The sequence below is a fragment of the Passer domesticus genome, chromosome 4, assembly GCF_036417665.1.
Source record: "Passer domesticus isolate bPasDom1 chromosome 4, bPasDom1.hap1, whole genome shotgun sequence".
Taxonomy (NCBI): Eukaryota; Metazoa; Chordata; class Aves; order Passeriformes; family Passeridae; genus Passer; species Passer domesticus.
The window spans coordinates 45803008-45815745 of NC_087477.1; the positions used below are offsets into that span (position 1 = coordinate 45803008).

The 12738-nt window shown below is 36.8% G+C and overlaps 1 protein-coding gene across 25 annotated transcripts in view; it reads left to right on the forward strand.

Annotated features, from left to right (window-relative positions):
- The window catches only part of TLL1 (tolloid like 1), a 129462-nt gene that overhangs the window by 94553 nt on the left and 22171 nt on the right, over positions 1–12738 (forward strand). For 24 of the 25 annotated variants that reach the window (XM_064417620.1, XM_064417613.1, XM_064417611.1 and 21 more), the window contains 3 exons: positions 5108–5303; positions 6756–6881; positions 9723–9883. In XM_064417620.1, coding sequence (XP_064273690.1) covers positions 5108–5303; positions 6756–6881; positions 9723–9883 — 483 coding nt within the window. Of the gene's footprint in view, positions 1–524; positions 1087–5107; positions 5304–6755; positions 6882–9722; positions 9884–12738 lie in introns of those variants that run through there. The other variant, XM_064417637.1, reaches the window with a different exon arrangement.

Sequence of the window (12738 nt, forward strand, 5' to 3'; positions counted from 1 at the left end):
GCAGACAAACTTCAGGGTTATGGCACATTTTTGCAGTGACTGGTAGAAAGATTTGAGTATGAGACACTAAGGGACTGGGAATTTATCAGCAATTATGAATGTAAAATATCAAAGTTTTAATATTTTCATAGATTCTACTTAATTTCTCGTTTTTTTAAATCCTGAATTAATGTCAGTTCTAATGCAGACAAGATCAGCTTCCCCTGGTCTTCTGAGCTGCATGATCTGGCTCAAGTTCACTTACCATAGTGTGTTAGTCTCTTTATTTAAGACCTGTTGAAAATTAATGTTTTGAGTACCTTTTATATAATTTACTGACTAGATATGGAGCTTTTCTAGTCTGCCATTGGTGCTCAGCATTTATTAACGTGATGACAAAGGAAATGGTCCTATTTCTCTGCAAAAGAGATTCGCTGCAATATTTGGTTTGGATGCAGTTGATCAGCAGTGGTCTGCATGTGCTTGAACTGACCGCAGTTCAGTATCATTACTGGGAGAATCAAACATCTCTCCCTATCTTTCAGGAACTTTTTCTAATCACCAAGTTAGGGACTATTTACGAGTGTGAAGATGGCATGCTTATGCCTCACCATTCAGGAAATAACCAGAACCAAAGGACCAACAAACAAGAGAACGTTTTAGTAGACAAGAGATTAATGCCTCCGGAAGAAATGTCCAGTTTTTCCTCCAGACTGTTTAGTATTATGGCACTCTCTAGAGGTGAGACATGTGGACTAACACCTCATAAGAAGAAAGAGGAAATTGAGCAGAAATGTAGTCAGAGGACAGTCTCAAGTTGGGGCTTATACTTCATATGTTATGGAAAGAAAAAAAAAATTCCAACAGTAGGGACTTGAAATACTTCTCCAGGGAGAGTCTGAGCTGTAATTCCACAGTGGCAAGATGCCCTTGAGCACCAAATTAGACACCCCAGACAGGCACAAGACTGCTATATCTGTCTTTGTGGCATCTCTTACTGGCTCACCCACTGGGCTCCCTGCTGAGGATGGGAGTTACTTTGGGAACTGCTCTGCAGTGCCTGGACCTTCACCACTGATTTGTATTTCTGCTCCCAGCTCTTGAAGGTAGGTGTTCTGGTTTTTGGTATGGAGTCCCTCTCTGGACTGAATCTTTGGTGCACTGCCCAGTAAAACAAAAAGTTGCTTAAAAATCACTGTTCTTGGTGCCAGCTGAGATAGAAAAAAGTAAATGTCAGGCCAGAGAGTTATTGCAGTGTGTTTGTGAGAAAATTACTTCTCTGTCTTCTGAAAGGTACAGTTAAGTAAGAGGAATTCTCATTATCCCTATGTAATACTAGGAAAAAAAACTGTATAAATAACCTCCATTCTGAAATGAAAGCACTAGGGAAACTGAGAATTTCAAACTGTATCAATGAGTCATCTTGTTTTGCCTGCTGTGGGCAACACATTTTCCACTGAGTGCAGGATTACACTTTCTTATTTGGCTGCTATAATTTCCACTGTCTGTGTGAAAGTAGAGATGTTGGGACTGGGAACTCCATCTTTTTCATTGTTACAGTCACCTTTATAATATTGTTCTTTGAAAATTAGAAGGTTTTTTTCCTAAGTTTATTTGCTTTTTTATTTAAGACCTTTTTTTGGCACACAGTCTCACCAGCTTAAAAAATCCCAAGGGTTTGTAGAGCAGATTCATATTAATCTTCCTCGTTTGAGTGACCTTGTTAAACTCTGTGCAGATAGCAATAATTTAAATCATTTTTACATAAATCAGGGAATAAAATTTATCTGAACTTCTGATTTTACTAGGCATGTATTCCACCTTTTATGACTGATGTCTAAAACCCGAGGCAGATATGTTTACCTGTATTGCAGTTTGATGTTGTGAAAAAAATTAACAATGGCAACAAATAAAGATTTTTACTGCAAGAGAATTACTCCCAGATTTGCTCTTCATATCCTTATCTCTCCATTTTTTTTCTTTTATTTTTCATTTTTTTCTGTTGGAAGAGTGCTATAAGACAAAGGTACTCTGGATGTGTATTTGTTTGTTTTTATGTCGGTATTTCTGTGGGTTTTTTTGTTTGGTTGATTTGTTGTTGTTTTTCTAAACTTGAAAGTATCTATGAGGCCTTTTCTTTTTTGAGTAGGGATGTAGAGAATGTCTCTGGTTTGCCATTTCTCTGGGAGATTTCCTAGTGTTTTCCTGCTCTTCTGTGCCTGTTTTAGTAATTTTTCTGACATTTTCTCAACTTAGTTCTCTGATGCCATTTAAATTCTAGGTTTCCTCCAAGGCCTTCAGGAGCTGAGGTTATCCTTCAGTTTCCTATAGGAAATGCACTTTTCTGTAAAAAAAATTTAGATATGATTTCTTTTTAAAAATTACTAATATTCTGCATCTTTCTTTTCATCAACATGTAATATAATGTAAATATCTTGTGACATTTTAGTGCTCCAGTAAACAAGACTTATGGGACCAGTCCTGTTACAGCCAAACTCACCAGGGGTCCTTTCATTAACTGGAAGAGGTTTTCCTCAATGAACAAATAGGAAGTAGGAAGAATAAGAAAGACAGAAAATACAGGAGGAATAAGAGACTATTGCAAGTGTGATAGACCTTTGTATGGTAGTGTTCCCAGATGATAGTACCAGGTAATCTTAAAAACTAAGGTTCAGAGAAAAACTCCACATTTTATAATTTTTTTTTTTCATTGATTACCAAGTACCAGTTATTTCTCAAAACCACAATCCTTATCTGTTAGGTAACATATAGGTGTAACACTTTAATCCCTTAATATTGATAGTACTGGCATCACTTGCACTAGTAGTGAACTAAATATTAGTGGATATGGTAGAACAGCCATGTTTCAAATGGGTTTTTTTGACTCAATAGCACTTTGCAAGTTGGTTGATTCTTATAGACATAGAAAGTTTAGAAACTTACCCCTAAATTAAATGTATTTTAGCTGTTCTCTTCTGCCCAAAATAACGTGATCCTCAGAAAAGAAATTACTAATTCACCTAAATGGAAATTTGGCGCATGTAACTCAGAGCCACACTGGGCTGGTGGATAATCATAATTTCCATATTGCCCATAAAAAATGGAAACATGGAAAAAACTGATGTTAATTAAATGTCTTGAGTACTGAAATGACCACAGATGTGTGGGGAAAATGCACAATTCTTTCACTGATATTGGTGAGCTTTGTACCAGTTCATCTCTTGATTTTTACTGAGATAACAAGGCAGATTTTTTTTTTTTTCAAATTGGAATATGATGTCATTAATTTATTCTTTAGATGAATGAAAATTTGGAATTGGTATTGTCAAAAACTTACCAGTGCTCATGCACTGCATTAGTTGTATACAATTGCCACTAAAATCAGCAATAGGTGGTTGCATCCCAAATCTTCCTGGCTTTCCTCACTCATTCCCAAACTGTCCCAAAGCAATTCCTGACCAAAAATCTAGACAGTTGCAGTAAATGGCAATATGGTTTGTGACTGAGGAGTGGGTGGGAGAAAATTATGAATGTTAATGTCTGGAGAACTGGGAAGTTGGAAAGAAGACAGAGAAATGTGTGTAAGTGCCATATTTTCATGCCACTAAAATGGCACAAAATCAAATAGTTCCTTCCCCCCAGTTTTCCCTTCTATATCAGAAATCTTAATGTGCTAAGTGGAAGCTCCTTAGTCTGTGGTGATTCCTGAGCTTCACGTTGGTCGTCATGCACAAGTAGAGCAGAGAACCAGTTGATACTTCTGCTTACTGTGAAGTTTTGGTGCAAGAAAAACTCTCTGGAGATCAAATGTAGATTTTTCTGGGTTTAGTTTAGACTTCTTTATTGATTTAATGGAACGTGGATATGCTGAATTAGATTTGAGGCTTTCTCCAACCCTTCTACCTGACTGTGATCCTGTCACCCTCCCCATCCTCTCCATCCCTAAACTTGCCTCTCCCAATTCAGCCAGGTCCTTGAACAAGAGTGTTCTTTTAGGAATTATTTTTGAATACTTGGATCTAGTTAATTCTTTTATAAATAAGACTGAGCGATGTGAAGTATTCCAGCAGTAAAATGACCCAGCTCAAGCGGGTTTTTAATTCTGTTGAGAAGGACACACTCTCAATAGAGACAGGTATCATAAATTAACTAGCTTTTGGACAAGGTCATATTTGGGCTGCTACTGCTTTCCTCTCTGGTGCAATTCCCATTCTGATCAACTCTGCAAATACCATTATGTAAAAAGCACAAGCCTCACTACTCAAGCAGACATGCAAACATGCCCACTCACTCATATTAGTCTGTGTTTGAATGTCATCCAGCAGAAAGTTTAAATGGAAAGGGAACTTTTCAGTTGGTCTGGTTTCAGTACAATGAAGATTCACTCATAGGCCCAGAAAATCAAAAGAGGACACCTGAAATCAGGAATTGTGCAAGAGAAACTGGACCCATCAGCCGCAGAAAAATTAGTTTATTTTTGTTCTCTGTTCTGACAGAGGACAAAAATAATTTTTTTTTTTAATAAACTAATTTTTAAGTAGTCTTAAGACTACTTAAGAGCTGATCATTTTAGATGTGTTTGGATCTAATTTTTCAGATGCATCAAATTCCTTATGCACCACAATTTTTTACCTTTATCCTGCAACATCTGTGAACAGTGACAAATGCAAAATTTTGCTCTGCCTTGAGGATCAAGGGAGATTCTAAAAATCTTATCATATTGTTGAAAATTGAGCTTTTTAATATGCTAAAATGGTGAATATTTCTGACCTGTTTAGTTACTGAGCCATTAATCTTCTTTAGTTGAGTGTACATGAGAAAAGAGGACTTGAGATGAGAATAGAAGTTAACAGAACACTAGAAAGCTTAGAGGTGAGCATGTCTTTTTTAGTTTTTTCCCAGTTAGGTTGTTGTGTCCTTAGTAACATTTCTTTCTTTATTTTTATTTTTTTTTTTTGTGTAGAAAACAAGTATAGTTAAAATCCATTCAGTGATGTTCATTCATCTTTCTGCTGCTGGAACCCTAAACAGAGACCTGAACTTTGAAAAATTTAAATTCTTTTTATTATCTGACTGATGTATCAAGTGTCAAGTTCAGGTAGGTCATTTTGAAAATTATGTTTTACAGATTGAAAGACATGACAACTGTGCATATGACTACTTGGAAATCCGAGATGGAACAAATGAGAACAGTCCTTTGATTGGTCACTTTTGTGGATATGACAAGCCAGAAGACATTAGATCTACCTCTAATACCCTGTGGATGAAGTTTGTTTCTGATGGAACTGTTAACAAAGCAGGGTTTGCAGCTAACTTTTTTAAAGGTAAGTGTTAAAACGTATTTTGGGAGTTATGAACAGCTTATCACTTCTTCTTGGACTAGAAAATTATGAAGGGCCATGAAAAATATTTCTCAATCTTTTTTTACTACTAGACTGAATAGAATAATTTTTCCTGGGCATACAATTTATTCAAAACAAAACAACAGAGATTTTTGAATCTCCTAGTAAAATGTGTCCAAAGAATGAACATATTCAGCACAACTTTCTACTGTCTTCAGGTTCAGTTAATCAACTTAGTTCTGAAACATATCTAATTTTTTTAAAATGGCACATTTTTTTACATTGTGTTATCAAATATAAACAGTGTAATTGCAAATGGCTTTTTTTTTTCCTTTTCAAGTTTTTTTTTCTTTTCTTTGCCTAAGTCTTGTCAGTTTTTTTCTAATCTGTTTTCTGGATTAGTCTTCTTTATCAATTTATTACTCTCTGTAAGGAGGGAAGAAAACCAAAAAAATCACATCAAAAATCATATTGAGCAATAACCTTATAGTTTTCCTTCAGCTATGCGTGTTTTTTGGGGAGAAGGAGGGTGAAATACAGTTGCATGAATGCCTGAAGCATTTGATGCATGGAAAGTTTGTGATTTGCACACGGTGCTGCCGGTGGCACAGTTAAAGCCACTGGCAGTGTTGTGGCCATGATGACACCTGGAATACAGGTCATGCCACGAGGAAAACCTTTTGCTCTTTTTTAAAGAAACCATGGCTTTTCTAATTGTAACTGATAGCTTTCATTGTAGACAATTATAACTTTGAAGGCTATAGGCATGAGAGTAGGAGCTCTTATTTTTTTCCCTGAGAAATTACTTGTCCTGGTGTAAGAAAACAATATTCCAGCATCTGAAGAATATTTCAGTAATGAATCTCATGGGTATATTTCAGAGTTAGTAGAGAGAACACACAATTCCTTTCCCTCCCCCAGCCCTGATTCATCTTGTTCTTTTTAATATCAGTAGAATAAAAACCTAGGATTTGAGGATTCTGTTAATCTGTTTTTGAGTATGAATTCAGGATAATGTACAGATTGATTCTGAGGGAGATAAAGTGCCCTTCAAGTGACCCTACTGTGGATTTTCAATGTTTCCTTCAATACTTAGTACAATCTTTAGATTATAGCTGCCTGAATTACTGTATGCTGCACAAAAAGTGCTTATAAATTAGTTCTGCAGCTGTTAGTGGATATTGTTAAAATAAAATAAATAAAAAAAAAAACACAACCAAAAACAAAACCACACTCCACAAAGGAAAGATTTTTATTTTCTCCATTGCAGGTCTCCTTAGCGTTTGAAAATCCTCTAGTCAGCAACCACAGTGGTTTATGTAGTGCATCTTATAATGGCATGCATACAGCTTTCTGGGTTACTATTGATCCAGAAGTTACAGCTGAGGAAGGTTATTATTTAACATATTTTTGCATTCTTGCCTGTCTTGGCAGAGGAAGATGAATGTGCCAAACCTGACAATGGTGGCTGTGAGCAGCGCTGTGTAAATACCCTGGGCAGTTACCAGTGCGCCTGCGACCCTGGCTATGAACTTGGTCCTGACAAGAAGAGTTGTGAAGGTACAGTGTACTGGTGTCTTATAGGCTCTTAAAGCTCTCGGAGTGCCATGGCCTGACTGAAATGCTACACATTTCTTAGGCTCTGTCTGAGCAGCATGAGATCTCTGGAATCCAACCCAGAAAACCAGTGCTGTCCTTTTAGTAGTGATGCCAGAGCCATGTTTGTCCTCTGTCTGTCAGCAATTTAATTTTGCAGATTTTGCTGTTTGTCAATCAGGAATGGTGCAAAGTAGGACTTCATAGCACTTGTTACACTATTCATACTCACTAAAGCAAAGTCTCTCAAGGGGACAATTACCAGCAGAGTTTCTCAGAATCAGAGTGTTTAACAAGCCCTCTGACCACCTCTGACTGGGATGTGCCTGGGAAGCTGGCAGGTCTTGAAGAGCAAGGTCCTCTATTTTAGCTCGAAGCTCAGAGGAATCCTCCCCTCTCCTAGTCACACTGTGGGCTTTTCTTACTTTTCAGGCTGAGCAAAGCATGTTCACATAATCATTTGGAGAAAAAAGAAAGAGATAAACAGAAGTCTGTGTAAATATAGTACTGAACTGAGATAAGATTTTGCATTCTAGGAATATTTCATATCAAAGGAAAGAACCATAAGCTCTTGATCATTACGCACCAACTATTGTTTGATTTTTATTCATAGACACCCATAAACCAAAGGATAGCACAAATTTATTCTTAGCTCATCTGTATGACTAGTGAATGGATTTTGAAAATTGGGGTGCTTGGAGTCCTGGTTTTCTTCTCATGCAATTCACTGGTCTCTCTTTTTCCTAATTTCCTGGCTTTAATTCATTATTATTCACAGTTTGGAGTAGTTTTGCCTAGTTTCTTTGCAATTCTTTCTTGTTATTTTGGTTTTGGATCTGTGGGACTGGTTTGGGTTTTTTTGTTTGTTGTATGTTTGTGTGAGCTTGTGCAAGTCCTAGATTAAAGGCATGTTAGATTGTGGGTCTCATGAAGTTGGTTGGGGTTTTTTTGGTTGTTTTTCCTCCCTCCCCAACCTTTAGTAAAGAGAACATTGGAAAAACAATTTATTTGGATGTCTGCACAGGTAGACAATAAGAAAATGAGTTTAATCAAAGGAGGGGCCATGAAGACAGAGGTTTGATCTCTGGGCTTTTTGATGATCAGCCCAAATTTACATAAGGAATTGAGCTTTGTCTGCTTGCTGACTCAAGTCAGAATATTAGAGAAGTCTTTCAGAAGACTCTTCTCTCTGCCTCTGAAAAATAGAAAAGAGATACGCTGCTGGCACTCAAACAGTAAAGCAACTCTGTCAAAAGAAGTCACTCTAAGCGCTGCCGTGCAGTGTAGAGCAAAAACCCTGAGCTATCCCTAGAAGTGTATGTGTTTGTTACAGTTGAGGTGGCACTCACTGTACTTAGATAGTACTTGGAACTGCTTAATCAAAATTACTGTGTAAGTTTGGGCCTCTGAGAGGTGAGCTTGCTGTATTAATTCACATATGAGTAGAAGCCTGTAGTCAGAAACTTTGCCTTATACTTCACTGCAGTGTTGACATGCACAGAAATTTACTTTATGATCTTCTAATCCAAGTCTCTACCAATGGCAGCATATTAGAAAGGGTCAAGATTTTGTTTTTTCACTATTTCCACATTTCCCACCCTTGCCTCAAAGATCAATAGAGCAATGTTCAGAAGCAGCAATTGAAATCTGGCAGTAGTTTCTCTGACCCAGATTGGATCATTTGAGGGGACAGCTTGTGTCATCTGGGTGCAGTCTCTAAACTTATGTCTGGTCTTTTTTGATACGCTGAGGTGTGACCCAGGGTCTTAGTCCACCCATTCCCATCAGATTACTTTTATATGTATACCAAGAAGTGTGCTGCATGGAAAACTAGGGACCAGGAGAAACACTGATGTGTGTTGGAGTTGACAAAATGAGCCTTGACATAGTAACTGGTGAATTCTCCCAGCTGTGTTAGATGGAGTAGATGCAGTATGTGAGATCATCGGCTAGACTGCAATAGCCAGTTTTTAAAGCATTCAGTGTTAGCAGAGAGCAGTTGAGTAGAGCTCTCTCCTTCAGCTCTTTGGAAAGAGATTTGTGGATGATTTCCAGTGCTGTCACAGTGCTGTAATGGTTATCAATGTAGCAGAGTGTGATTGAGAGCTTCTCTAAATCCCTTTACTTTCCTTAAAAAAAAAAAGAAATTGCACAGATGGAAAAGATTAATGAGTTTATCCTTTGCTAGTTGAACTGCATTCAAGAACGCAGCACAGTATTTTTCTGTTTTATGGAGGTGATTATTTGGCGTATACTTGGAAATAAGAGGCATTTTCTCTTTTAATTGAACATCCATGATTCAGCAAAAGTAATTGTGACTGAAGTGTACGTAACTGCTCTTCCAAAGAAGTTCCCCTATCTAGTAGGCTATGGGAGGTATATACAGTGTGGGGACAGGTAGGGCTGATTCTCCATCAATAATCAAGGAGAGAAGCACATCTTAAAAATCCCTCTGTCAGAAGAGGGGTGGTCAAGGTCTTGGGGAGGGCAGTGAGGTCAGAGGACTTGCATGGGAAAGGCTGTTAGAGAATAACCAGAGTCTCTGGAGGGAGGGGAAAAGAATGAATATGATAACGCCTTGTGTAGTCCTGAAACTTATCTTGGCCCACAAACCTGTAAGCTGTTCAAGATAGAGGCTGTCTCTTTCCCTTTGTTTGCACCAAGCATGATAAAGCAAGATTCTGATTAGTCTGTCTGGGCATTGCAGCATATAAGTAATGAGAGGACTGATTCTTCTCCGTGTGCTTCTGTTTATAGTAAAACACACTGTCAGTCAAGAAATGATGTTCTCTTTTAATTTTACAGCTGCTTGTGGAGGACTCCTGACAAAGTTAAATGGGACTATAACCACACCAGGGTGGCCAAAAGAGTATCCTCCAAACAAAAACTGCGTGTGGCAGGTGGTTGCCCCAACGCAATACCGAATTTCAATGAAGTTTGAGTTTTTTGAGTTAGAAGGGAATGAAGTAAGTAACCATGAACAAAGAGCTGCACAATCTGTTATACTCTAAGTGGTTTCACAAGCATTTGAAAATAGATACTGTCTTATAGAACCCTTGCTGACCTTTCATATGCTGACAATAAGCATGGATATTCTTGTTTTCGTTTTGGGACTGTTTCTGGATTCCTTCAAAACAAACATGGAAAGAATAGCTCTCTTTTACCTATCATCTAAATGTATATGTATTACAAGAAATTTAAAAAAAAAAAGTTCTCTGCTGAGTCTCAGCTGACTTTTTTATCAACAAAATAAAACAGAGCAAATGGGGCTGAAGCATATTGGAAAGAATTCAAGAGAAGAAAATCTGGAGAAACCAAATCATCTTTACAGACTGACTACAAAGAATACACATAAGCTGTGGTTAGTGATGGAGTGAGGGAGCATTTAAATCACAAGTATCTTACTGGGGGAATACTTTGAAATGAGCAGTACCAGAAATAACTCCCAATAGAACAGCAGCAGTTTTTGAGCTGGGCAACCCCCAGAGGCATGGGGGATCTTGTGCCCAGGTGGGAGGAGGAACAGGGCACAGCCCTCCATGTGCTAAAGGATGCCTCTTACAGCTTTAAACAAAGTGGGTGTTGCAGTGCTTTTTGGATGAGAAGCACTACAATGTGGGTTTCAACATCCTTTTCAGCTTTTGTTCTGCTTTGTAGGCAATTCTCTCTCATATCATTGAATTCTCTCATCACACTCCAGTCATAACATGCTGTAACCACTGAGTTTATATGCACATTCTTTACATGGCATTAAGAACACAAATCCCAGGATGTTACTTCTGACATTTCTATTTATTTCTAAATAAATTTGTAGCAATGTAGTATAAAGATGGCCTGCCTTTTGGGCAGAGGTATTGGAAGGGACAAAAGCCGGAGTTTGATTTGTAACTAAGAACCAAACCAGCCATGCCTCCTCCAAAATACCTCAATATTATTTTCAGAGGCAGCAATGTCAGATTTTTATTCCCCTATAATTTTTGGAGTGGGTTCTCAAGTCCATGAAATTCTGATTTTCAATGATATATACGTTGCATTCATGTCCTGTAATCATTATGACTAGAAGTGCAAGAGAAGTAATAAAAGCTTAAAAGTCCCAAGGAATTAAAATTTAATTACCATTTGAACAAGTAATAAAAACCTTTTTCTTGTGCTTTCTTGGTACATGGGCAAGATTTGCAAGGAAAACATCTGGCATGTAATGAAGTTAAATCACTTCTCTAAGGTCATAAAAGACATTCAACATAAGCAGACAGAAAAATTCTAAATGTGTTTCAACGATCAGAACTGGCGTTTGATCATCTCATGTGCTACTAAATCTTGGCTTCATACTGTTAAATAGTAGCACTGAGGATAGATCCTGTGAAAATCAGAAGAAACATATAATATCTGGAAAATTCTGATATATTGTATAAGTGCAGACGTTAAATGTACACATTTATCAAGTACTCTTTTTTTCATTTGTTATCAGAGGATTTCTTTGTAAATTTATTTTATTTGCTGTAGGTCCTCCATTTACGACCAAGTTTAATATGTCTTTTACACTATTACCAATTAATATTTTACATTCACATTGTGCAGTTTAACTTGTAATTTTTTTTCAGTGCAGTGTAGTAGGAAGGATGTTAGATCTATCTGAAATTATATTTGATTTCTGATCTAAACCTAGGCAACCATAAAAACTCACCACTATAATATTGCTGGAATTATTGGGATTTATCAATGTAGTGAGCTATATTTGAAAATCACATGCACTATCAGAAATATGTCTTACAGTTAGTATAGATGAACATGTGGCAATAACTCAAGTTTTATGAATCTTTGTGTTCTCTATACTGTACAGAAAGAGTTTCAACTGAATTAGTCAATTTTCAACTCTTCCACATGTGAAAATCCTTCCTGTAACAATAAAAGTTTTATCTACATCTTCAGTGTATTATATTAAAACCAAATGGAAATTATGACAACTTTTCATAGAGAGAGAACAACAAAGGCCAAAACATCCTTTTCTGTTGTTCCCTTCCAGGTCCCCTGACACTTTTTTTGACTAGAAATTGCAATTTTTCAGATACAGCTTGGATTTAATGGATCAATATGAGCTCTGTATGAATCCTGCTGGCCAATGTTCTCGTTTAAGCTATTAATTGCAGACAACTGGTACATTTTTGATTAAACGATTGATAGTTGAGCCTAAGAAGCTTAGAAGTTTTTGGCTGGATGGCTTTAAGTTGACCAAGGGATTATGCATTGAAAGTATTATCATTAGAACTAGGCCTTGCATAAGGCTTTTTTATTGCATGACTTTATTTTTAACCTTTTAATGAAAATGGCATGAATCCTGTTCCAAATTATAGCTATGCTACTGTTGGTGAGAGTTGCATGGTTTTAATAGTGGAAAGTTACATATTTGGAAATAAATGAATATGTCTTAAATATGTAATGATGAAAACTTACCTCATAAGTTTATAGGTGAAAATTAATATTTTAAAAAAATCTTTGAGATGCATGCAGTAGAACGTTTGTGGGTTTGGGGTATGTGGTTTATAGCACAAAGATAGGTATAATTTTTAGATGAACATTTCTAGATTTTAGTTTACTGTCAGTGGAATATTGGCTTTTTAAATAAAGTGGAAATGCTTCTAAGCATCTTGAAATTTAGATATTAAACACAGGTCAGCATCTATAAAAATATGAGTTGGAACATAATTCATAGTATAGCTATGTGTTAGTGACCTTAAAGCATGCTTACCTATAATCAACAAATGTAAGAATTTACAAATGCTTTCAGAATTGGGAGGCAGTGAAGAAGGATATTAGTCATTTA